Raw genomic sequence first — 26,210 nt, forward strand, 5'->3', positions numbered from 1 at the left:
CCTTTTTTTTGGTTCATTGTTCCTTTACTATGTGGCTACAGCTGCCGCATGCAGACAGGGGCGTTTGTTAGGGAAATGGTCATTGAAGTGAGTGAGCTTTGCTTGTAGGTCGCCCTCCTGTGTGGATGCTCTGATTATGCGGTGACCTATAGGAGTCATCCTCCCGGCCCGTACCCCGGCTCTGTGCTCCCCCGGCCGTTCTCCCGGGTGTGCCGCTTTGAAGCTGTGGCTGGAGCAGAATGAGATGATGACAAGCTCTGCAGTATGAGGTGCAGGAGCTGTGCGTTTACAGAGTGCAGGTTAATTCTATTAACCTCCAGCCACTTTGGCTTTTATGTTGTAAATCGATCAGAAAGCTTCAGGATTCTGGTACCAGGCTTGGATCCCAACCATTTCCAGATGTAGTCCCCAGGGTAAAGGCCTGCGAGCAGGAAGGCTTCCAAGCATTGCACTGATGCTCTGCAGCCAGGAGTTCTTGGGTCGCTGCCACAGTCTAGGTCCTAGGATGAACAGACAGTCTGAGGCTGGAGAAAATGCTGGGAGTTGTAGTTACACAACACATGGTGAGCCACAGGTTGTAGCCCACAGCCACAGTGAGAATGATACAACCTCTATATACCACCTTACTGCAAGGATATTGGGTGTGATCAAGGGTAGAGGTGGTCTGACTGCAGGTTATCTGCTAACATTGGGACACATCAGACTGCACTGGATTATGTTTTCCTGTAATTACTTTTTTTTTTTTTTTTTAAAGGTGGGCATGACCTATAGTAAATCTTTCCAGTGGTAATGGGTATTTAATTTAAGGGAATTTGTCATGTTTTTGCTATTCCATCTTAGAACACCATGCTGTAGGGGCAGAGACCCTGATTCCAGCGATGTGTCACTGAGCTTCTTGCTGCAGTTTTAATAAACTGCCTGTTTTCTCTGCGCAGCTCCCAATACAGAGCATCGTGACTATGGAAGAGTACATGGAAGACTACATGGTAGTAGGTTTATTAGTCTTTGTGATAAAATACCTGATTTATCAGCAGGAGAGTATCAAAGCTACTGGAAGCAGCCCAGTAAGTGACATGCCACTGGAATCAGGGTCTCTGCCCCTATGTTATGTTGCTCTCAGATTAGGTGGCAAAAACCTGGTGACACCGTTCCCTTTAAAGGGGTAGTTGTCAGCTAAAAGGGTAGACTGTTTGTGTCAGCATCATAAAAACAACATGCCCGTCTTATTTAGAATTTTGTCTTTGACTCTGTTCTGTCCAATGTTAACATGCCTGATAGTGTAAGTCTTACGCCATGACTGCTCTGTGACTTCTTGTCCTGTTGATTGATTATTAGCTGCAGTCCAAAGCAATACATGGATGGTGTCCAGGTGGGTGGGCTACAGCGGTCCCCTCATGGGTGCCACCCCCAGGGGTAATGCAGAATGTTCCCATGTAGCCCAGGCCTTAATGTTGCCTGAAGAAGATGTCTCCTTTCCCCTGCTCCCTTACATGATGCCCTCACTGGTTTTTCTTTTTCCTGTGATGCCAATCATTTCTTTTTAGTTAAGGGAACGCCTCTGGCTTCGTGCTCCGCGGTGCTTTGCCGGCCATTACTGCCGCTGACTTCAGTTGTTGCTTGTTTTGTGGGTCTTTCTGCCTGAAGTTTTGTGTTAAAGGGAACCTGGCGAGTCTGTCAGAACCACCAGCAATTGCATCTCCCCATCTAAACACCCAGTATTACATTGGACACATACACAGATCTTCAGAAAAGTAGTTATGTAAATGAAACCTTAATTGATGGAGTGTTCCTTTCTCCACCTAACATGTTATCATGCCCCTGTGGGCTTACAAGAGCCGGCGTCCTCGCCTTCTGTACACATGCCTCCCATCACCCCCATCATTGCACCTCTGAACCGTGTATATCCGTCTGAAGACATAGAACATTGGGGGGTGGGGGCAGCTGCTTATTTTATCTAGTAAGACAGCCCCCTTCTGTGTCACAAAGGAAGTAATGGTCTGAAATGGCTTTGGAACCCTTCTATAATTTTTGGGAAGCAGAATTCTTCATTTTCTGGTGTTTTTGGAACGTTTTACTCTTTAGAGTAATAACAGACACTTATGGGAATAATACCCTGCTCTGATGTGATCGATGAACTCCTCCAGCTGTAAAGTGACTTATATTGTTGTGTACATTGTGCATGAAACGGTAGCGTGATCAGTGCTACTGTGGGTGCGGCGGTAATGTGACACTGTCCGCGGGATATAAAGCTGTTATTATACCTGCTGGAAGCAATAGAGGCAGGAATCCTCATCCCGCCTGGCAGCCGCAGTCTCATGGCTTACCTATGCCTGGCAGCGCGCCATCCAATTGTCATTTCTGCCTACGTTTTACAATGGCATAGCGTGCAATAAACAAAGTATCGTGTCCGCTCCGGACCCTCTTAAATCTAATTTATGGCACGGCTGACGTCGGCGCTGATAAGGCCGGCCGCGTATAATGGCTTTTCCTTTCCTATTGCACTGTTCATATTTAACGATGGGCAAAGGTAAATTTGCACTGGTGGAACGGGAAACGCCATTTGCTTCCACCTTTATTGGCGTGAAAGGTGTTTTGGGCTATAAATGGGTAAATCCTGTTAACAATTAAATGACATAAACGGAAGTCTGCTCCAGCGCATTTGCCGTGGCGTCTGAAAAACAGGTCCTTAAATAACCGCACTCGTACTTGCCGTCAATTCAAGTTCTATTCATTACCGCATTAAATAATTTGCTCTGAAATATAGAACGATGAGTCCATAGGTAAAATTACCCTCATTTTTAAAGGGTTTTTTTAAAAATGATTTTACTTGGTATTTTAAAACTTGGGCTCTTGCTAGTATAGGCAGCCTATGGTTTAGTTATTCCACGCTGCAGACCTAATTTCCTCCATGGTGGACACTCTTTATGAAATGAATTGTGTGTATGAAATCCTCGCAGTGCTCCTTAGATCCTTGGATTTGCAGTAAGCCATGCTTGGAAGTAGAGATCAGGTTTTATTAGGAGGGGGAAGTGTAAATCACTTGGCCCTTTTGTAATGCTCTGTTGCCCTCTAGTGGCAGAACTGTGAGTAATGATTATACAAACATGGGTCATGTTCAACAGATTCTATCAAGTTATGGGGAATAATAATTTTTAATGTAGTCTGGGAACCAATGAGGGGAACAGCGATATGCATCCTAAATGGTAAGATCTGCCTCGTTTCTTTATCCAGTCAGTGAACAAGTGATGCATCTCTCCATTTTTTTTTCGTGATTCTTTCCCCCCCCCCCTCTTTAGTTTGACATCCTTCACATACAGATTATTTTGTTTCCACTTGTAAAAGTGTCTTTAGACTGTTCTGCATTATTATCCTTTGAGTGACTCCCTCGTGTTAAGACCAAAAAATTGAGCACTAAACAAATGTTGAAATCGTACGGCAGATAAAAAAAAGCTTAAGGGGAGCAGTGGGAATAATAGTTTAAAATAAAAAAAAAAAAAAAAAAAAAAGGAAAAACTGGCCTTTTTTGACTTGTGGATTTAACAAGGGTGTTAAAATGCCATTTTTTTGTCATGTAAAAAAAATATACCGAGAATACAATTTCAGAACTTTTTCTACCCTATTAATGTCACCTGTAAATTGTATAAATCAAGTCAGAAACAAAACTCAAATTGTTTTGAGGGTGGAAATAAAAAAATAATACGCTAAAGTAATGTGGGCGCATAAGAATTAACCCTTTATAAAGTTTAGCTGTTCTAGCACGAGTTTCCTGACGTTTTCTTAGTTACATTTTATTGCAAAAGCCGTGGTCTGTAAACTACTTACAACACAGCAAAGGGATCTCATTGTTGATCGTTATTCGTCAGGAGAAGGGTACAAATACACATTTTTTTGCAAAGTATTTGATATACAATGGAACACAATTTCTAAAAATTGATGCAAAGACTAGTAGACAATTGGTCTTGCTAGGCTGCCAGCAGGCCAACAGAAGCATTAAAGGCGCTGCAAGAATTCCTGGCAAGTACTGTTTGCTGTATGTGATAACAATCTCCCATATTCTTCATATGTCTGACCTGTGTGCTGAGGTGTCAGGACGGATGACTTTTCATACAGAGAAAAATACTCAAGCCCAGTTGTACTTTGCCAAAACCTAATATTAAGTCTAGCAGAGGCATGTGAGAAAGCATGGTTTTAATTCCAAAAGGTATGTTTGGCACAAAGTCAACACTCTTATCACCAAAAGAGCACCATACCCACAGTGAAGCATGGTGGAGGCAGCATTAGGCATTTGTGCTGTTATTGGCAGCTGTAACTGGGGCTTTAGACAAGGGGAGGCAGTTAAAGAAGTTCCAAATATCAGTCAATTTTCCATCAAACTTCAGGCCTATGATAAAAAGCTGGGGATGAATAGGAATTTCATCTTTCGACACAACACCCCAAGGCATATCTCCAAATCAACAAAAGAATGACTTCACCATAAGAAGATCAAAGGTTTAGCCATATAATGTACTGGAAAACAGGAGAAAAATTCAAAGTTCGGTAAAATTTAAAAAAAAGGTGCAATTCCATATTTGTTTTTTTTTTGTAATTTTTTTGCTAGGTTCACTAAATGTTAAAACTGACCTGCCACTATGATTCTCCAGGTCATTACGAGTTCATAGACACCAAACATGTATAAGGTTGTTTTATTCAGACTCCCATGACAGCACCACGAGAGAGGGGATCTGCCCCTCAAGAACAGGAAACCCACAGATACAAAAGGGCGGCACCTCTCCCACGTATCAGTTGGGTTCCTGTTCCTAAAGGGACGGGATCCTACAGAATTTACAAACTGATCCCAGGCCAGCCGACTCGGGTAGCGTGGTGGTGGGGGATGTCTCCTACCTCAGCCGGTGCGGAGATCCTGGAGATGTCACGGTGGTCCTGGCAGGGCTGCACGGCAGTGACATTTCGGCAGGGAGCTGTCGCCGGTGGTGTCCTGTCTCCGGAACCAGCGCTAGGTGAGTATGTCCCTTGGGCTCCTCTTCCCGGTAGGATGGTGTGACTGGGGGCTGTGTGTTCGGCAGCGCAATTGGTGGTGCCACCTGGTGTGCTGCAGGCTAGCTGGTGTCCCACGCTGCTCTAAGCGCCGACAGGAAGCGCTGGGAGCCGGGGTGACGTGAGAGGCGGAATCGGCAGTCACTTCCGGGTTTTCGGGGTCGGCGCATGCGCAGTGTATCCAAGATGGTGGCGCCCACCGGTAATTGCCCGCCGCTGAAATTCAGACTCCGGAGATGACCTCCTGCACCTGGGGGGAGGCAGGCAGCAAATCAGGGGAGCGCTGGGCATATCTGCTGACCATAGGAGGGGTTATATGAAGAACTCCGGATCGTGGGTCCTTGCTTCTGGCCTCATTTTGTGAGGACGAGCATGAACAGCAGCCTGAGCTGCTGGAAGACGTTTCAGAAGCCCAAAGGAAAGGAACACGACAGAAGGAGTAGTCAATCTGGCCGCAAAAACTCCTCCAGACAGGGATCTGGAGCATCAGCCAGGAAGAATCCCCCTCATATTCCGGTATTTTTTTTGGGCAGCCGCTGGTAAGTGATCTTCGTGAAAGTTCACCCAGTGATGTGATTCCCCCTCATATGTTTTATTATAGGGGAAGAAATAAATCAGTAAGGCAAAACACAGAGAATGTGGCATCTGCGGGGTTCCTTTACTTGATTCGTACCCTAAAAAACTATGTGCCCCCTGTATCCATCAGACTGTGAGGTCTCAGGAAGGGGGAGGGGGTGAGAGCATTATATCTACATAGATTAGATTGCCTTACTTGCCCTCTCAGGTAGCGGAAGAATCCCTTACTATGGCCGCAAGCCTGAAAGAGATGGTCAGGATGGAAGTCAAACAATCTATAAAGTGCCTATCTCAAGTGGGAAGCTCTAAATATAAAACTCCATTGTTCTCCGATTCTTCAGCGGATGAGGATAGGGAGGAAGCTTTCTCCAGCTCAGCTGCATCGTCCTCTTGCTCGGACGAAGACACCGCTCGCTTCTGCCTACCCCTTGAGAGGATAGATAAGTTAGTTAAAGTGGTCAGAGGAACAATGGGCATAACAGAACCAAAACCCCAACTTTCCAAGGAGGAAATTATGTTTAGTGGACTGGAGCAAAAGAAGAGTAGAGGTTTTCCGCTCAATGAAAAAATTCAAGAACTTATTAATAAGGAGTGGAAGAAGCCTGAGAAAAAAGGTTCCTTACCACCAGCACAGAAACGCAGTTATCCCTTTGATGACCCGGCTGTCATCCATTGGGAAAAAGCCCCGAAGTTGGATGCGGCAATGGCCAAAGTGGCAAAACGGGCCTCTCTCCCCTTTGAGGATATGGGAACCCTTAAGGACCCCCTTGACAGCAAGGCGGACACTTTTCTAAAGGGTACCTGGGAAATGGCGGTTGATTCCTTAAGACCTGCGGTAGCTTCAACCTGTACAGCCAGATCAATGATGGTTTGGCTGGATCAGTTAGAGACCCAGTTGAAAGAGCGCAGGTGTGTACTACGGAGGACATAGAATGAACTTCAATTCAATATTGTGGCCAGCATGCAGCCTGCGGGTAAGGAAAGGGTGAATCAAACACCCGAAAACTCCGCCCATATGACCAAAAACTGGTCCCGCCAAATTCAGGTGACAGGTTCCCTTTAACTGGTGTAGAAAAAAAGTTTCCAAAAAAAAAAAGTGCCATTTTCCGAGACCCGTGGTGTCTCCATTTTTCGTGATCTGTGGCTGGGTGAGGGCTTATTTTTTTTTCTATTGTTGTTTTTGTGCAGGTACGATCTTTTAATCGCCCATTATTGCATTTTAATGCAATGTTGCAATGACCAAAAAACCCATAATTCTGCCATTTAGATTTTTTTTCTCGTAACGCTTGTTACAGATCAGATTAATTCTTTTTATATATTGATCAGGCAATTCTGAACGTGGCGATATCAAATGTTTTTTGTTTTAATTTTGAATGGGGAGGTGATTTTTAATAAGTGTGTGTATATGTGTGTGTGTGTGTGTGTGTGTGTGTGTGTGTGTATATATATGTGTATGTGTATGTATATGTATATATATATATATATATATATATATATATATATATATATATATATATATATATATATATATATATATATATATATATATATATATATATATATATATGTGTGTATATATATGTGTATGTGTGTATATATATGTGTATATATGTGTATATGTGTGTGTATATATATATATATATATATATATATATATATATATATATATATATATATATATATATACACACATAATATATATATACACACATATTTACGCACGCGCGCGCATATATACGCACGCGCGCGCATATATACGCACGCGCGCGCATATATACGCACGCGCGCGCATATATACGCGCGCGCGCATATATACGCGCGCGCGCATATATACGCACGCGCGCGCATATATACGCACGCGCGCGCATATATACGCACGCGCGCGCATATATACGCACGCGCGCGCATATATACGCACGCGCGCGCATATATACGCACGCGCGCGCATATATACGCACGCGCGCGCATATATACGCACGCGCGCGCATATATACGCACGCGCGCGCATATATACGCACGCGCGCGCATATATACGCACGCGCGCGCATATATACGCACGCGCGCGCATATATACGCACGCGCGCGCATATATACGCACGCGCGCGCATATATACGCACGCGCGCGCATATATACGCACGCACGCACGCACATATATACGCACGCACGCACATATATACGCACGCACGCACGCACATATATACGCACGCACGCACATACATAATTTTTTCATATATTTTTTTTAAAAACCTATTTTTTTTTTTTTTTACTTCAATAGTCTCCATAGGAGACTAGATGGTGTAGCAGAAATGCTCACTTGCTATGAGCGCGGCCCATCCAGCAATGACAACCACAGGAGACCTGGCACCCCGGCTGATGCTGGCCATTGCCTTTCTGATATCCCTGGGTGGAGGGATGTGATGCCCGGTTACTCCTGAGCCTTTCCCCTGATAATCAAGGTGTTGAGGAAACGTGTTGGGAGGCACACAGGGTCAGTCCAGGGCTGGCTAGTGGTCCGGGCTCTCTGTGGACTGCCCTTGTAAAGGCGGGAGACTCGTGTGCCAGGATCAGCCTAATAACAGGGATAGACCGGTATAATACCGGGACCCCCTCAGAAGGAGAAGGAATACAATATGTGGTGAGATTGTTCCTTTTATTCTGCAATGCCCATTGTATATGCGGCCTATAGCCAGTTCCTGTATCTGCATGCTATGGTAAGTAAATGTTGGGCTAGCCCCTTTTTGACCAAAGTCATAAATATTTTCTCCCAAACAGGGATTTTGGCTCTCTGCTTGTATACATGAGTTTTCATATGGTGTGACTCGTGTCCTAAACATATCTTCCCAATCAGGGAGTTGAACGATCTGTTATATGTTAATTGTATTGTGTGTTGGTATCACTGTTGGCACATAATTGTACAGAGGTGTTGAACCTCTATGTAGGAACTGACTAGTAAAAGTTAAGTTTTAAAACCGCACTCGTGCTAATTTTTCCTTGTTTATATGGCACCATCATATTCCACAGCATCGTCCTCACTGTTCCCGTTGGGGCTCACAATCTTAATCTCCTATTAGTATGGCTTTGTGGTGTAGGAGGAAACCCAGGCAAACTCGGGGAAAGTATACAGACTCCCAGACCCCAGCGCTGCAAGGAAACCATGTTAACCCCTGAGCTACTGTGCTCTCATCTGTCTGTTATCTTGTACGATAGATTCATTTTACAATAATTTATCCCCCCATTGTGTATACTTCTGTTTTCCACTTACCAAATCTATTTTACACTTGTGTTTATCTTGATCATCAAATGTTTAGGTTGATACTCATTGTTTGATGTGCTAGCTCACCCTACAAAAAACTATAACTTAAAAAAAAAAAAGTATAAAAAAAGAAAAAAAATTAACCCACCTCCCCAAAAAATCCCCCACTCGCCTTCCCCTCTCCAGTTCACCCCAATGTATTAGTATTTTGCAAGCATCAGGCCAGAATGACTGTCTGACAATCATTGTTGGATTAGTAGAGAATTGAAGAGGTGAGGGGTAAGTACGGTATGTGCATTGGTTTTATGGCTTTGTAGTTTTATTTTTTTACACTTTTTTTTTTTTTTTATAAAATGTACCTGTTTTTCTATTTTAGGGTTTTTTTTGTTTTCAGTATTGAGTTAAACATCCCATTTATCAGGAAATAACTTGTTGTATAAATTAGGTTTTATGGTAATTGATATATTTTTGTTATATTTCTATATTAACAAAACTTAATAAACCTTGAATTTTCACACTGGCCGCTAAGCCTAACAATAGACTCTTGCTATCTGCTGTGAACAGCTCACTTTTCCATGGACATAGACCACAGGACACTGAATCTGAGTCATTAACTTCTATAAGTGAGCTTTCTAAGCATGCTTTTATCTTGCTGAAAATCATTGTAAAATTGAGGAGAGCTGCTGAACTAAGAGGAAATATGAAAATTGTAAGATTTCTGATTTTTTTTTTTTTTTTCTATTATAGCTATAGAAAATTTAAACATGATCAAAAAATTAAAAATCTACCGTATATACTCGAGAATAAGCCGCCCCCCCTCCCCCCTAATTTTGCCACAAAAAACGGGAAAACTTAATGACTCGAGTATAAGCCTAGGGTGGGAAATGCAGCAGCTACCAGTAAATGTCAAAAGTAAAAATAGATAAAAATAAAAGTAAAATTAATTGAGACATCAGTAGGTTACGTGTTTTTGAATATCCATATTGAATCAGGAGCCCCATATAATGCGCCATAAAGTTTGATGGGCCCCATAAGATGCTCCATATTAAAATATGCCCATATAATCCTGCATAAAGGTTAATAATGGCCCCATAAGATGCTCCATAGAGATATTTGCCCAATATAATGCACAAATGCTGATTATGGCCCCATAAGATGCTCCATAAAGATATTTGCCCCATATAGTGCTGCACAAACGTTATGGCCCCATATAGTGCTGCACAAACGTTATGGCCCCATATAGTGCTGCACAAACGTTATGGCCCCATATAGTGCTGCACAAACGTTATGGCCCCATATAGTGCTGCACAAATGTTATGGCCCCATGGAGTTCTGCACAAACGTTATGGCCCCATACAGTGCTGCACAAATGTTATGGCCCCATAGATGTTCCATACAAACGTTATGGCCCCATACAGTGCTGCACAAATGTTATGGCCTTATAGATGTTCCATACAAACGTTATTTTACACAGTAAAATATCGATATTTGCAGATGATACAAAACTATGTAAAGCAGTTAATACAAGAGAAGATAGTATTCTGCTACAGATGGATCTGGATAAGTTGGAAACTTGGGCTGAAAGGTGGCAGATGAGGTTTAACAATGATAAATGTAAGGTTATACACATGGGAAGAGGGAATCAATATCACCATTACACACTGAACGGGAAACCACTGGGTAAATCTGACAGGGAGAAGGACTTGGGGATCCTAGTTAATGATAAACTTACCTGGAGCAGCCAGTGCCAGGCAGCAGCTGCCAAGGCAAACAGGATCATGTGGTGCATTAAAAGAGGTCTGGATACACATGATGAGAGCATTATACTGCCTCTGTACAAATCCCTAGTTAGACCGCACATGGAGTACTGTGTCCAGTTTTGGGCACCGGTGCTCAGGAAGGATATAATGGAACTAGAGAGAGTACAAAGGAGGGCAACAAAATTAATAAAGGGGATGGGAGAACTACAATACCCAGATAGATTAGCGAAATTAGGATTATTTAGTCTAGAAAAAAGACGACTGAGGGGCGATCTAATAACCATGTATAAGTATATAAGGGGACAATACAAATATCTCGCTGAGGATCTGTTTATACCAAGGAAGGTGACGGGCACAAGGGGGCATTCTTTGCGTCTGGAGGAGAGAAGGTTTTTCCACCAACATAGAAGAGGATTCTTTACTGTTAGGGCAGTGAGAATCTGGAATTGCTTGCCTGAGGAGGTGGTGATGGCGAACTCAGTCGAGGGGTTCAAGAGAGGCCTGGATGTCTTCCTGGAGCAGAACAATATTGTATCATACAATTATTAGGTTCTGTAGAAGGACGTAGATCTGGGTATTTATTATGATGGAATATAGGCTGAACTGGATGGACAAATGTCTTTTTTCGGCCTTACTAACTATGTTACTATGTTACTATGTTACTATGTTACTATGTTACTATGTTACTATGTTACTATGTTATGGCCCCATATAGTGCTGCACAAACGTTATGGCCCCATATAGTGCTGCACAAACGTTATGGCCCCATATAGTGCTGCACAAACGTTATGGCCCCATATAGTGCTGCACAAACGTTATGGCCCCATATAGTGCTGCACAAACGTTATGGCCCCATATAGTGCTGCACAAACGTTATGGCCCCATATAGTGCTGCACAAACGTTATGGCCCCATATAGTGCTGCACAAACGTTATGGCCCCATATAGTGCTGCACAAACGTTATGGCCCCATATAGTGCTGCACAAACGTTATGGCCCCATATAGTGCTGCACAAACGTTATGGCCCATAGATGCTCCATACAAACACTTGCCCCATGTAGTGCTGCACAAACGTTATGGCCCCATGGAGTTCTGCACAAACGTTATGGCCCCATACAGTGCTGCACAAATGTTATGGCCCCATAGATGTTCCATACAAACGTTATGGCCCCATACAGTGCTGCACAAATGTTATGGCCCCATAGATGTTCCATACAAACGTTATGGCCCCATACAGTGCTGCACAAATGTTATGGCCCCATACAGTGCTGCACAAATGTTATGGCCTTATAGATGTTCCATACAAACGTTATGGGCCCATATAGTGCTGCACAAACGTTATGGCCCCATATAGTGCTGCACAAACGTTATGGCCCATAGATGCTCCATACAAACACTTGCCCCATGTAGTGCTGCACAAACGTTATGGCCCCATGGAGTTCTGCACAAACGTTATGGCCCCATACAGTGCTGCACAAATGTTATGGCCCCATACAGTGCTGCACAAATGTTATGGCCCCATAGATGTTCCATACAAACGTTATGGCCCCATACAGTGCTGCACAAATGTTATGGCCTTATAGATGTTCCATACAAACGTTATGGGCCCATATAGTGCTGCACAAACGTTATGGCCCCATATAGTGCTGCACAAACGTTATGGCCCATAGATGCTCCATACAAACACTTGCCCCATGTAGTGCTGCACAAACGTTATGGCCCCATGGAGTTCTGCACAAACGTTATGGCCCCATACAGTGCTGCACAAATGTTATGGCCCCATAGATGTTCCATACAAACGTTATGGCCCCATACAGTGCTGCACAAATGTTATGGCCCCATAGATGTTCCATACAAACGTTATGGCCCCATACAGTGCTGCACAAATGTTATGGCCTTATAGATGTTCCATACAAACGTTATGGGCCCATATAGTGCTGCACAAACGTTATGGCCCATAGATGCTCCATACAAACACTTGCCCCATGTAGTGCTGCACATATGTTATGGCCCCATGTAGTGCTGCACAAATGTTATGGCCCCATAGATGCTCCATACAAACGTTATGGCCCCATACAGTGCTGCACAAATGTTATGGCCTTATAGATGTTCCATACAGACACTTGCCCCATTTGCTGTTGCTGCGATAAAAATAAATAAATCACATACTCACCTCTCCGTCGCTCAGGCCCCCGACACTTTCAATAGTCACCTGCTCCTTGTTCCGGTGCCGCTCCGTCTTCAGCGTCTAAAGTACTGACGCTCAGGCAGAGGGTGCACACTAACCACGTCACCGCGCCCTCTGACCTGAGCGTCACAGCTGAAGACGGAGCGGCGCCCGGAACAGGGAGCAAGTGAATATCGCGCAGTGCTCCCCCCTCCCCGTTATACTCACCTGCTCCTGGCGCTGTGCAGTCCTTGCTTCCCCGAAGCCGCAGCTTCATCCTGTACTGAGCTGTCACGGTTTCCGCTCATTTCAGTAATGAATATGCGGCTCAACCCCTATGGGAGGTGGAGCCGCATATTCATTACTGTAATGAGCGGTACCATGTGACCGCTCCGTACAGGAAGAAGCTGCCGGCGCCAGGGACCTGCAGGGACCGTGCCAGGAGCAGGTGAGTATAATATGACAGCCCCCCGCTACCCCTCCCCTGCCGACCCCTGGGTATGACTCGAGTATAAGCCGAGAGGGGGACTTTCAACCCAAAAAAAGTGGGCTGAAAATCTCGGCTTATACTCGAGTATATACGGTAAATTAAACTGTAGGACAATTTCTGTTAAACATTCCACTAAAAGTCAGTACACCCACCAAGAAATTCACTCTCAAGGGTTAAGAAAGCTGAAATATTGGACGTTGTGGTCTAGTATTACTTTCTGTCACTCCTACCACACACAACATGCACAGGTTTCATCTGTTGTCTCGTGTTACACCACACACGGATGATTAGCACTGGTCTATAACATTCTGGTTGTCTCTGGTTTAGAGGGATCACTTGGTGCCATTGTTTGACTTGGATTTGGATGTTTTTTTTTTCCCTTGAAGACTTATATAAGATCAGGTTGGATTGGAGAGGGGAGAGTTTGGTAAGAGGGAGACAGATAAGTGAAGCGTTACAATAGTCCAGATGAGACTGAATAAGAGCTGCAGTAGGAGTTTTTGCAGAGTCGAAAGTAAGAAAAGGTTGACTTCTAGAGATGTTTTTGAGGTGCAGGTGACATGAGCGAGTGATTGGTATAGGGAGCGATTGAAAGAACTGAGTCTATTATAGCCCCAAGACAGCAGGTGTGCTACTGGGGAGTAATGGTGGAGCCACACACGGAACTGGCAATATTGGGAGTAGGTAGGTTAGGAGAGGGAGGAAACACAAGGAGTTCAGTCTTGGACAGATTCGGCTTTAGTTGCTGTTAGAGACCATAGACAATCACTGAACAAGGAAAAATAGTGAAAAACCAGCTCACCTATTAGGCATTTGTTGTGGGGAAGCCCGGATACCGTGCAGTCATCACGTGGAACGATAAGGCAAACAGGAAAAAAAAAATCCAGCTTCCAAAAATATCAAGATTTATTGAGGATAAAATCCAAAGTCCAATGACATGGTTCACAGGAGAATGAGTAGCAGCAGGCTACGCGTTTCGAACAATGAGTTCTTTTTCAAAGCCTGCTGCTACTCATTCTCCTGTGAACCATGTCATTGGACTTTGGATTTTATCCTCAATAAATCTTGATATTTTTGGAAGCTGGATTTTTTTTTTCCTGTTTGCCTTATAGACAATCACTGGTATTCTGTAATAATTCAGGAGGGATATCAGTAGTAGAGGTGTATAATTGGGTGTCATCAGCATAGAGATGGTACTGAAAACCGAATCTGCTGATGGTTTGTCCATTTGGGGTAGTGTATAGGTTGTGTGACATAGTAACTGGCTTTGTAGAGGAAGGGAGGTACGTGTCACTGCGCATGCAGCAGTCAGTGATGTGAAACTGCAATGTTTTTGTGCTTCCAGCACACTAGGTGCTGAGAGGCCCATGTACAGAGTTGAATGGGCCGGTTTTATGTGAGCACCCGCAGTGTGGGTGGGAGGGTGCTCACCGTACTTCTTTCCCTGCATGACCTGCAAGTGCTTGAGGACCTGCAGTGAGGTCATGATCACGTGACCGGTACATGTGATAAATAATCTGGACCTGTGGTTCAGTCTGTGTGTGTCTTGGGAGAGGAAGCACTCCCATGTAGCTCTAAGGAGGAGCTGAGGACAATGTGTGGTGGCTGCAGGTACCTGCAGAGAAAGGTCTCTGTTGTACTGTTTGTTCTGTTTTTCCATTAAGCCAGGAAGGCTCTGTTTTTGTTTTCTAAAGCCTGCCTTGGTCTATGTGGACTTTAATAAACCAGCAGGTGTTTTACTACCAGTGTTCCTGCGTCTACCTGAGGAAGCAGCTAAGCGTGGCAACTAGTGATGAGCGAATATACTCATTACTCGAGATTTCCTGAGCACGCTCGGGTGTCCCACGAGTATTTTTTAGTGCTCGTAGTCTGAGATTTAGTTTTCTTGCCGCAGCTGAATGACTTACATCTGTTAGCCAGCTTGATTACATGTGGGGATTCCCTAGCAACCAGGCAACCCCCACAAGTACTCAGGCTGGGTAGTAGCTGCAAATCATTCAGCTGAGGTGACGAAAACGAAATCTCCGAGCACTAAAAAATACTCGCCGGACACCCGAGCGTGCTCAGGAAATCTCGAGTAACAAGTATATTCGCTCATCGCTAGTGGCTACCCCCACAGAAGGAAAGGTGTGGGCTCGGACTGAACCCTGAGGAACCCCGACAGTAAGGGGAAAAGGAGCCAGAAAAACCTACAGTGAAGGAGCGGTCAGAGAGGTAGGAGGAGAACCAGGAGAGAGCAGGGTCCTTGAGCCCTAGAGAGCGGAGCATAGTGAGGAGGAGCTGATGATCCACAGGGGTGAATGCTGCAGAGAGATCACACACGACGAGCCTTCATTGGCAGCTTGTTTAGACACTAAGGTTATCATGAACGGGCCTTTTTCGAAACACTCGTTCTTGATAATCGTGTAGTGTAAATGGACTGTACAGGTGTCCATACACGTGGCCTATGAATGCTTGTGCCCTCCATTGTTGTTTATGCGGACACCAGCATAGATTTATTGTTGGGGATTAATGGGAATAATTTTTTTTTCCCCAGAGGGAAAAGCACATTTAATTTTGGCCTTATGAAAACACTCGTATTGTATTCTATTGCACAGTCATTTAGTCCTTGCCAATTCATTATAGAGCTGGCTTTCAGAGGGTGAGATGACATGGGCATACTGCGGAGACCATCGGAAAATGCTATATGGTTACTGCAGAGCCATATCATGTATAAGTACTACTGCCGGTGAGGCTCGGATAGCCTCTCACAGTGAAGGAAGAGTTCATTATTGTTACACCAATATCTGGCATGAGGGTTGTTTACATGGCAGACGTCCATAAACACAATGTAGGCTTGGGAAAGCAACAAAACACATGTACCCTAACTGTAAAAAAAAATCAACCCATTTTTCTTATGTGGACGCTATAGAAATGACAGCTTTGGTTAAATTTTTAATATGGGTGTTGCCTGATTGTGTTTTACTCCGGAAAATATAAAAGTATCTCTTGATGTGTTTAACAGAGGTAAGACCTCTGGGACATGACTCAGTCTTTCTCCAAGAGCTTAGCATGGTAACCATGGGCAGGTTGTTTTGTATCACACACACTGACAATTGGCCTCAGGACTTCAGAATCTACAGCCTGAGCAGCACTGATCACGTACTGTATAGGGAATAATCGTAGGGCCAATTTGCATGAGGCAGACAATTCTATGTCCTTTCCATTGTACGTGTGTAAATACAACCGCATTCTAAGCAATGGAAAGGATTTTCAGTCACCTACATATTTGCCACCTGGGAACCAAAAAAACAACAAGGAGCAATAATGTAAGATCTTAGACAAACAACAAAACCATAAGGAACAAGGATCTCTAAAATATAGCTTTTAATAGACCAAAAGTTACAAAAATGTTCACGCTTGTAGGTAGGAATGTTCCAAAAGGTAAAAAAAAAAAGGAATCAACAGGGAAAGATTACAATGTATCCTAATGAGCCCTAGTAAAGCACTGCGCTGAAACCTGCCTGTCAGTGGAGGTTGGCCCTTATTCACATGAGAATCTCTGTGATTGAACTGGAAAATACTTCAGCAGCCAGATGAGTATATGACTATTATGATTTACTCAGGCATCAATAGTATGAAACATTCCTCTCGTCGTCTCACTAGAATGCACACAGCAACATGGGATCCCATTGTCAGCCACTAATCAAACAACATCCATAATAGGACTTATACGAGGATGTACTCAACGTGGCACAAAAATAGACAAGAGTAAATCTTAATAGTCATATACTCATCTGGCTGCTGAAGTATTTTCCAGTTCAATCAGAGATTCTCATGTGAATAAGGGCCTCAATCAGGCATCCATTGCTGCACACTGTCATAAAACCGATGAGTTCATGACTTATGATATGCTCATGTTTTTCTGTGCCACATTGAGTATGTTTTTATGGTCCTATTATGGATAGTGGTATGGTAAGTGGCCATTAACGAGATCCCATGTTATGATTCTGCACTATTCTAGTGGGACAAAGAGGAATTTTTTGAGTACCGGTATATGACTATTATGTCCTGTTAACCCACATTGCTACAATAATTGTGATACCATCATTCTTTTTCATATACACTGCTCAAAAAAATAAAGGGAACACTAAAATTTTTATTCATTCCATAGTGGAATATGTTGAGAACAATAAAATCTAAAAATGATCAACGTAAATCACAACTAATATCCCACGGAGGTCTGGAGTTGGAATGATGCTCAAAATCAAAGTGGAAAATGAAGTTACAGGCTTATCCAACTTCAGTGGAAAAGCCTCAAGACAAGGAAATGATGCTCAGTAGTGTGTGTGGCCTCCACGTGCCTGTATGATCTCCCTACAATGCCTGGGCATGCTTCTGATGAGGCGGCGGATGGTCTCCTGACGGATCTCCTCCCAGACCTGGACAAAAGCATCCGCCAACTCCTGGATAGTCTGTGGTGCAACGTGATGTTGGTGGGTGGTGCGAGACATTGTCCCAGATGTGTTCAATCGGATTCAGGTCTGGGGAACGGGCGGGCCAGTCCATAGCTTCAATGCCTTCATCTTGCAGGAACTACTGACACACTCCAGCCACATGAGGTCTGGCATTGTCCTGCATTAGGAAGAACCCAGGGCCAACCGCACCAGCATATGGTCTCACAAGGGGTCTGAGGATCTCATCTCGGTACCTAATGGCAGTCAGGCTACCTCTGGCAAACACATGGAGGGCTGTGTGGCCCTCCAAAGAAATGCCACCCCACACCATTACTGAGCAACTGCCAAACTGGTCATGCTGAAGGATGTTGCAGGCAGCAGATCGCTCTCCACGGCGTCCCTAGACTCTGTCACGTCTGTCACATGTACTCAGTGTGAACCTGCTTTCATCTATGAAGAGCACAGGGCGCCAGTGGCGAATTTGCCAATCATGGTGTTCTGTGGCAAATGCCAATCGTCCTGCACGGTGTTGGGCTGTGAGCACAACCTCCATCTGGGGACGTCGGGCACTCAGACCATCCTCATGGAGTCAGTTTCTAACCATATGTGCAGACACATGCACATTTGTGGCCTGTCGGAGGTCATTTTGCAGGGCTCTGGCAGTGTTTCTCCTGTTCCTCCTTGCACAAGGGCTGAGGTAGTGGTCCTGCTGCTGGGTTGTTGCCCTCGTACGGCCCCCTCCACGTTTCCTGGTGTCCTGGCCTGTCTCCTTGTAGAGCCTCCAACCTCTGGACACTATGCTGACAGACACAGTAAACCTTCTTGCCATAGCTTGCACTGATGTGCCACCCTGGATGAGCTGCACTACCTGAGCCACTTGTGTGGGTTGTAGAGTCCGTCTCATGCTACCACGAGTGTGAAAACACAATCAACATTCAAAACTGACCAAAACATCAGCCAGAAAGCATTGGTACGAAGATGGGGTCTGTTGTCCCCACCTGCAGAACCACTCCTTTATTGAGTGTCTTGATAATTGCCAATAATTTCCATCTGTTCTCTATTCCATTTGCACAACAGCATGTGAAATTGATTGTCAAACAGTGTTGCTTCCTAAGTGGACAATTTGATTTCACAGAAGTTTGATTTACTTGGAGTTTTATTCTGTTGTTTAAATGTTCCCTTTATTTTTTGAGCAGTGTATATTATAATAGGCTAAAATCTTACTTATCCATATAGCCTATTTATCTACGTCCTCTATAGTATTGAGATTGTCATTAATGAGGACATATAACATTGTTTTTTTTTTCACTATTTTTTCTTTTTCATGGATAGCGGGGTGTTTTTTTTTTTCCTATTTAGGGATATCAAGGAGAGCCGTCGGAGTGGGGGTGCCAGCCGCAGAAACTTAGGGTGCCAACCTCCACTGACAGGCAGATTTCAGCTCCGTGCTTTACTAGGGCTTAGGCTGGTTTCAGACTTGCGTATGGGAGTGCTACGGATGGCAGTGTAATTCTTCCCTTCTTCCTCCCTGAAACCACGCCATTGAGTACGCAGGGACGTACGCTGTTTGGGGATCCCTCTGCATGCACAGTTTGCACGCTATGCCGAACGCAACGTGTTGCATTTTGTTGCAGTCGGCGCAGCGTCCAAACGGCGCATGCAGAGGCATCCGCAAACAGCATACATCCCTGCGTACCCAATGATAAAGATAGGTACGCAGGACGCAAGGAGGCGTAGGCTGAGCGTTGGCGTGGTTTCAGGGAGGAAGTACGCTGCCATGTCTTGTTCCTTATACAGTGCCTGCAAGTAGTATTCAACCCCCTGCAGATTTAGCAGGTTTACACATTTGGAATTAACTTGGCATTGTGACATTTGGACTGTAGATCAGCCTGGAAGTGTGAAATGCACTGCAGCAAAAAAGAATGTTATTTCTTTGTTTATTTTTTTTTTTTAAATTGTGAAGTCTTTTCAGAGGGTCATTTATTATTCAACCCCTCAACCCACCAGAATTCTGTTTGGTTCCCCTAAAGTATTAAGAAGTAGTTCAGGCACAAAGAATAATGAGCTTCATATGTTTGGATTAATTATCTCTTTTTCTAGCCTTTTCTGACTATTTAAGACCCTCCCCAAACTTGTGAACAGCACTCATACATGGTCAACATGGGAAAGACAAAGGAGCATTCCAAGGCCATCAGAGACAAGATCGTGGAGGGCCACAAGGCTGGCAAGGGGTACAAAACCCTTTCCAAGGAGTTGGGCCTACCTGTCTCCACTGTTGGGAGCATCATCCGGAAGTGGAAGGCTTATGGAACTACTGTTAGCCTTCCACGGCCTGGACAGCCTTTGAAAGTTTCCTCCCGTGCTGAGGCCAGGCTCGTCCGAAGAGTCAAGGCTAACCCAAGGACAACAATGAAGGAGCTCCGGGAAGATCTCATGGCAGTGGGGACATTGGTTTCAGTCAATACCATAAGTAACGTACTCCACTGAAATGGTCTCCGTTCCAGACGAGCCCGTAAGGTACCTTTACTTTCAAAGCGTCATGTCAAGGCTCGTCTACAGTTTGCTCATGATCACTTGGAGGACTCTGAGACTGACTGGTTCAAGGTTCTCTGGTCTGATGAGACCAAGATCGAGATCTTTGGTGCCAACCACACACGTGACGTTTGGAGACTGGATGGCACTGCATACGACCCCAAGAATACCATCCCTACAGTCAAGCATGGTGGTGGCAGCATCATGCTGTGGGGCTGTTTCTCTGCCAAGGGGCCTGGCCATCTGGTCCGCATCCATGGGAAGATGGATAGCACGGCCTACCTGGAGATTTTGGCCAAGAACCTCCGCTCCTCCATCAAGGTTCTTAAGATGGGTCGTCATTTCATCTTCCAACAAGACAACGACCCAAAGCACACAGCCAAGAAAACCAAGGCCTGGTTCAAGAGGCAAAAAATCAAGGTGTTGCAGTGGCCTAGTCAGTCTCCTGACCTTAACCCAATTGAAAACTTGTGGAAGGAGCTCAAGATTAAAGTCCACATGAGACACCCAAAGAACCTAGATAACTTGGAGAAGATTTGCATGGAGGAGTGGGCCAAGATAACTCTGTGCCGGCCTGATCAGGTCTTATAAAAGACGATTATTAGCTGTAATTGCAAACAAAGGTTATTCCACAAAATATTAAACATAGGGGTTGAATAGTAATTGACCCACACTTTTATGTTTAAAATTTATAAAAATTTAACTGAGCAACAAAACTTTTTGGTTTGTAAGATTTATGCATCTGTTAATAAATCCTGCTCTTGTTTGAAGTTTGAAGGCTCTAACTTATTTGCATCTTATTAAACCTGCTAAATCTGCAGGGGGTTGAATACTACTTGTAGGCACTGTATTGTTTCTACTGTATCAAGTGGATCTATCACTCTTTGTGCTCGGTTCTATTCACCATACCCACTGATCTATGTGGCTCCATTATTTCCTTGTGTATCTGTGTATAAACAATCCTCCTCATCCCTCTAACTGGCTGAGTATTACCTCTTTGAATTTCCACACTGGAGTCCTTTTTTTATGTACAATTACATCTTTATTTTCCTTACTGAACTGTGCGACTATGGGGGTGTCAGCAGCACTTTCTCATCTGTAGAGCGATGAGTACTTTATCCATATTTTCCCTCTCCCCTTTACTTTACTTCTATAACACATTCGTTAGCGACAGGAGGGACATTGACCGACGAGCGGGGGCGCCAAGCTCGATATTATAGGGTGCCGATCCCCACTGCTAGGAAGTCAAATATATATAGGGGCAGCGTGGGCGACATCTACATACCGTACTCAGACCCTGCCCAAAGTCATCTTATGCTGTGACCCGTGTATCATTGTACATCCCCACTTCTATAGATCAGTGAAGCTGTCTGATCTATCACAATTTTCATATTCTAATACCTTCCCCTAGCTTCTACTGCTGGCACATATTTTTTATCCCTTTTCGAATAAGAATCTTCTGCTACCCTGTTCCATTCAGGGCCTTGTAGGGTCGGCAGGGTGAGCAGTCGACAGCTGGGGACGCCATTGCGCAGGTATACAGGGCACCAACGTCCGCTGGTAGGTAGGGCGGTTGAGCAATAAAACGGGTAGGCACCTCCCTGTGGTGTTTCCATTTTGGTATCAGTATCTCTTTCGTGATGGTGTGTATTCACACATTATAAGCTTTGATATCTTTTTTTTTTATTGATATGAAGTTATATTTTATTATTGTTATATAGTATAGTATATAGTATAGAGTCCTAAGATGATCTGCCTGTGTTATACTTGTACTGTTTATCCTTTGATACTGTGAACACACACCGCTTCTGTCCAATAGTGGCGCAGGCACACCGCCGCTGTCCGATTGTAGCACAGGCGCCCTGTCACTGTCCGATCGTGGTGCAGGCGCCCCGTCTCTATCCGATCGTAGCTCAGGCGCACCGCTGCTGTCCGATTGTAGCACAGGCGCCCTGTCACTGTCCGATCGTGGTGCAGGCGCCCCGTCTCTATCCGATCGTAGCACAGGCGCCCTGGCACTGTCCGATCGTGGCGCAGGCGCACCACCACTTTTTTTTTTTTTTTATTCAGACAAAACAATGACACTCTTTGAGGTTTTTTTGGTGTATTCAGTTTGTAACATCAATATAAGAACATTGACAACTGCTCCATCAAAATTGCAGATGTCTACATCATTTGGATATTACTATTTTTTTTTTTTTTTTAACTCACGCCATAAAGCCTTAGCCGTAATAAGATTTTTCTAAAAATAACGTTAGTTGGAGAACCTCTTTAAAATAGGTGTAGCAAGTTTGGTAAGAAGACTTGTTCCTCAGTGCGTCTCTGTGCGACCCCCGGGTGCTTGTAAAAGTTCTCCTCTTAATTACTGTAGCTCCGAGCATGATTTTACCATTAATGAGTAAACACAGCCCCTCATTATATTTTATAGTACCTGAATAGTTTGTAGCTAACTTGGATACTGTCCAGTGCCATTTCTGACTCCTGAAAGCTACGAGATAATTCAGACTTTCACTGCCAGCGGCACTTGTACCATGGGGCTCCTTGGCCTTGTGCCCTCTGTCGGGATGACTGTGCCACTCACGTCTTTATGGTGGGCATAGTCTATTTGTAATGAAAGCAAAATGAGTAACTTGTATATATCACATTGGCTTCATGGGGTGAATGAAAGTTCTAGGTTAAACACAGAAGCAATTCAGTATTGGTAATATTTGCTTGTAGCCATAACATTATAACCCACCGCTATTGCACAGCTTCTTTTTTTTTTTTTATAACTATAACCAGTAGGTGTCCCGTGGTCGCCATAAATTAAAGGAGATAAGTGAAAGGTTATATATATATATATATATATATATATATATATATATATATATATATATATTAACCCCACCCACACCATTAATTGGTAGCTTTCTGTCTGCACTGTGCATAGTCAGAAAGCTGCCAATCAGTGGTGGAGGCAGAGTTACACAGCTCGTTTATATGGAGGACTAACATGGGGTTTACTAGTCCTCTAGTGATAATCTCCTGCTGATAAAAGTGTGATTTTATGAAATCTACCGCAAACAGCCCAGTAAGTAACACATCACTGTAATCTGGGTTTATGCTTCTACATTACGCAGCTCTCAGACTAGATGGCAAAAACTTGGTAATCGCTTTAAATCTGAAAGAACAGGAATTATGTGGTTGATTAATCAAGGTTGTAGATTTCTATGTGTCGGTGTTTATCCAGGGCGGGCTGGAGTAAGATGTGCAGCGTTCCTTCCAGCTAAGCTTCATCCACTTTTCAGACCGTTGTCAGAGCTGACATATATCTCTCAAGTCTCAAAATGTTGTGACCTTTCAGACTGTTTTATGACCGATTTCTGATGCAAAGTGTTTGATGAATAGGCTCCTGAGAGACTAGTATTTGACTTGCTGGCCAGTATGAAAATTGCGACTAAAAGTAAAAAAAAAAAAAAAAAAAAAAAAAAACAATGTTTTACATAAAAACTTAATTTTTCACTTAAAGGTAACGTTGTGATTACGTAATGTTTAAATTGTGGCCTGTGTAACATATCTGTACAGATCACATACTGCACTGTCGTGAACAGGGTTTCCTCACTAACCCCAACAGATCTCCAGTGTGAAACCCCAGAGGATCCTGTCCATCGCCCAGAGATTTTCCTACACCTTATGAATCTTGTTACAAAATGCCAGACACTTCAGCAGTGCTCTTTATGGACCTGTCTCAACTTTACCCTTGTCTGTGCATTGTATCAGACCATGGCTCCAGGTTTATACCAGTGGTGGTCACTCTCAGCCCAGCTCCTTGTCTACAGTGTGGTCTTCATCTAATGTCTTCTGTGCTTTAATGTGCCTTGGTCTCTAAATACGATGTTTTCTTGAATTGTAGGGATTGCTTCAAGCCTCTGACATCCTAAAAGCTGAAGGTGAAGAAGTAAAGAAAGCTTGTAAAGAAATGTCTTCAAAAATCCTTCAGCTTGAAGAAGACCTTATGACCGTGACTCAGAAAGCCATTGAAAAGGAAACTGAATTAGATAGGTAAAGCGGAGTGTTCAATGCTTGTATGTGTGGAAGTGTGACGGGTCTGGAAGTCAATCCATACAGTAACCGAATAGAAGGCGCCGAGTGTGTTTGACATCATATCCGATTATATGGCATAATGCGTTATCTGACCCCGGTGCAAAGAGAAAATGGAGAAGTTTTCCTCCAATGAGTTTCCTGCTTTTACATTTTCAAAGGCCACATAAAGTGGAATGTCCTTTCACAGGCAATTTCTCCACTTCTCCTTTGCCCCAGTTTTGATAACTGTCCGCTAATGTTGTAGGTTGTGCACAATGCAGACAATTGTAGGGCGAGATATGAGCTAATAGGGTGAATAGCAGTACCTGTTATTAGCCTGTATGATCCTAGATGAATGCATGTACACTGGCACTGACGGGCACAGAGGGAAGCTGCCAATCACTATTAGGGCATGTGTATTTACTTGCAGAAATTTCTGCAATGTTTCTGCTTCTCTTGGCAGAAAAACTGCTGTGACAAATTGTTTTTGCATATGTTTTTTTACCTGTACATTCAATGGGTGAAAAACACAGGCAAAAACACACAGAATTGACATGCTGCATGCACTGTGTGCATAATTATTAGGCAAGTTGTATTTTGATCACATGATACTCTTTATACATGTTGTCATACTCCAAGCTGTTCAAGCTTGAGAGCCAACTACCAATTAAGTAAATCAGGTGATGTGCATCTCTGTAATGAGGAGGGTGTTGTCTAATGACATCAAAACCCTATATAAGGTGTGCTTAATTATTAGGCAATTTCCTTTCCTTTGGCAAAATGGGTCAGAAGAGAGATTTGACTGGCTCTGAAAAGTTCAAAATTGTGAGATGTCTTGCAGAGGGATGCAGCAGTCTTGAAATTGCCAAACTTTTGAGGTGTGATCACCGAACAATCAAGCGTTTCATGGCAAATAGCCAACAGGATCGCAAGAAGTGTGTTGGGCAAAAAAGGCGAAAAATAACTGCCCATGAATTGAGGAAAATCAAGCGTGAAGCTGCCAAGATGCCATTTGCCACCAGTTTTGCCATATTTCAGAGCTGCAACATTACTGGAGTAACAAAAAGCACAAGGTGTGCGATACTCAGGGACATGGCCAAGGAAAGGAAGGCTGAAAAACCACCACCTTTGAACAAGAAGCATAAGATAAAACATCAAGACTGGGCCAAGAAATATCTTAAGACTGACTTTTCAAAGGTTTTATGGACTGATGAAATGAGAGTGACTCTTGATGGGCCAGAGGCTGGATCAGTAAAGGGCAGAGAGCTCCACTGCGACTCAGATTCCAGCAAGGTGGAGGTGGGGTACTGGTATGGGCTGGTATCAGCAAAGATGAACTTGTGGGACCTTTTCGGGTTGAGGATGGACCTACTGCCAGTTTCTGGAAGACAACTTCTTCAAGCAGTGGTACAGGAAGAAGTCGGTACCGTTCAAGAAAAACATGATTTTCATGCAGGACAATGCTCCATCACATGCCTCCAACTACTCCACAGCGTGGCTGGCCAGTAAAGGTCTCAAAGAAGAAAAAATAATGACATGGCCCCCTTGTTCACCTGATCTGAACCCCATAGAGAACCTGTGGTCCCTCATAAAATGTGAGATTACCCAGGGAAACCACTGGGTAAATCTGACAGGGAGAAGGACTTGGGGATCCTAGTTAATGATAAACTTACCTGGAGCAGCCAGTGCCAGGCAGCAGCTGCCAAGGCAAACAGGATCATGGGGTGCATTAAAAGAGGTCTGGATACACATGATGAGAGCATTATACTGCCTCTGTACAAATCCCTAGTTAGACCGCACATGGAGTACTGTGTCCAGTTTTGGGCACCGGTGCTCAGGAAGGATATAATGGAACTAGAGAGAGTACAAAGGAGGGCAACAAAATTAATAAAGGGGATG

The 26,210-nt window shown here is 43.9% G+C and overlaps 1 protein-coding gene across 1 annotated transcript in view; it reads left to right on the plus strand.

Annotated features, from left to right (window-relative positions):
• The window catches only part of TAX1BP1 (Tax1 binding protein 1), a 152,095-nt gene that overhangs the window by 82,582 nt on the left and 43,303 nt on the right, over nucleotides 1-26,210 (plus strand). Inside the window, exon 6 of the mRNA XM_069729916.1 lies at nucleotides 24,142-24,290. Within this exon, the coding sequence (XP_069586017.1) occupies nucleotides 24,142-24,290 (149 nt within the window). The remainder of the gene's footprint in view (nucleotides 1-24,141; nucleotides 24,291-26,210) is intronic.

Source organism: Ranitomeya imitator, chromosome 6, assembly GCF_032444005.1.
Source record: "Ranitomeya imitator isolate aRanImi1 chromosome 6, aRanImi1.pri, whole genome shotgun sequence".
Taxonomy (NCBI): Eukaryota; Metazoa; Chordata; class Amphibia; order Anura; family Dendrobatidae; genus Ranitomeya; species Ranitomeya imitator.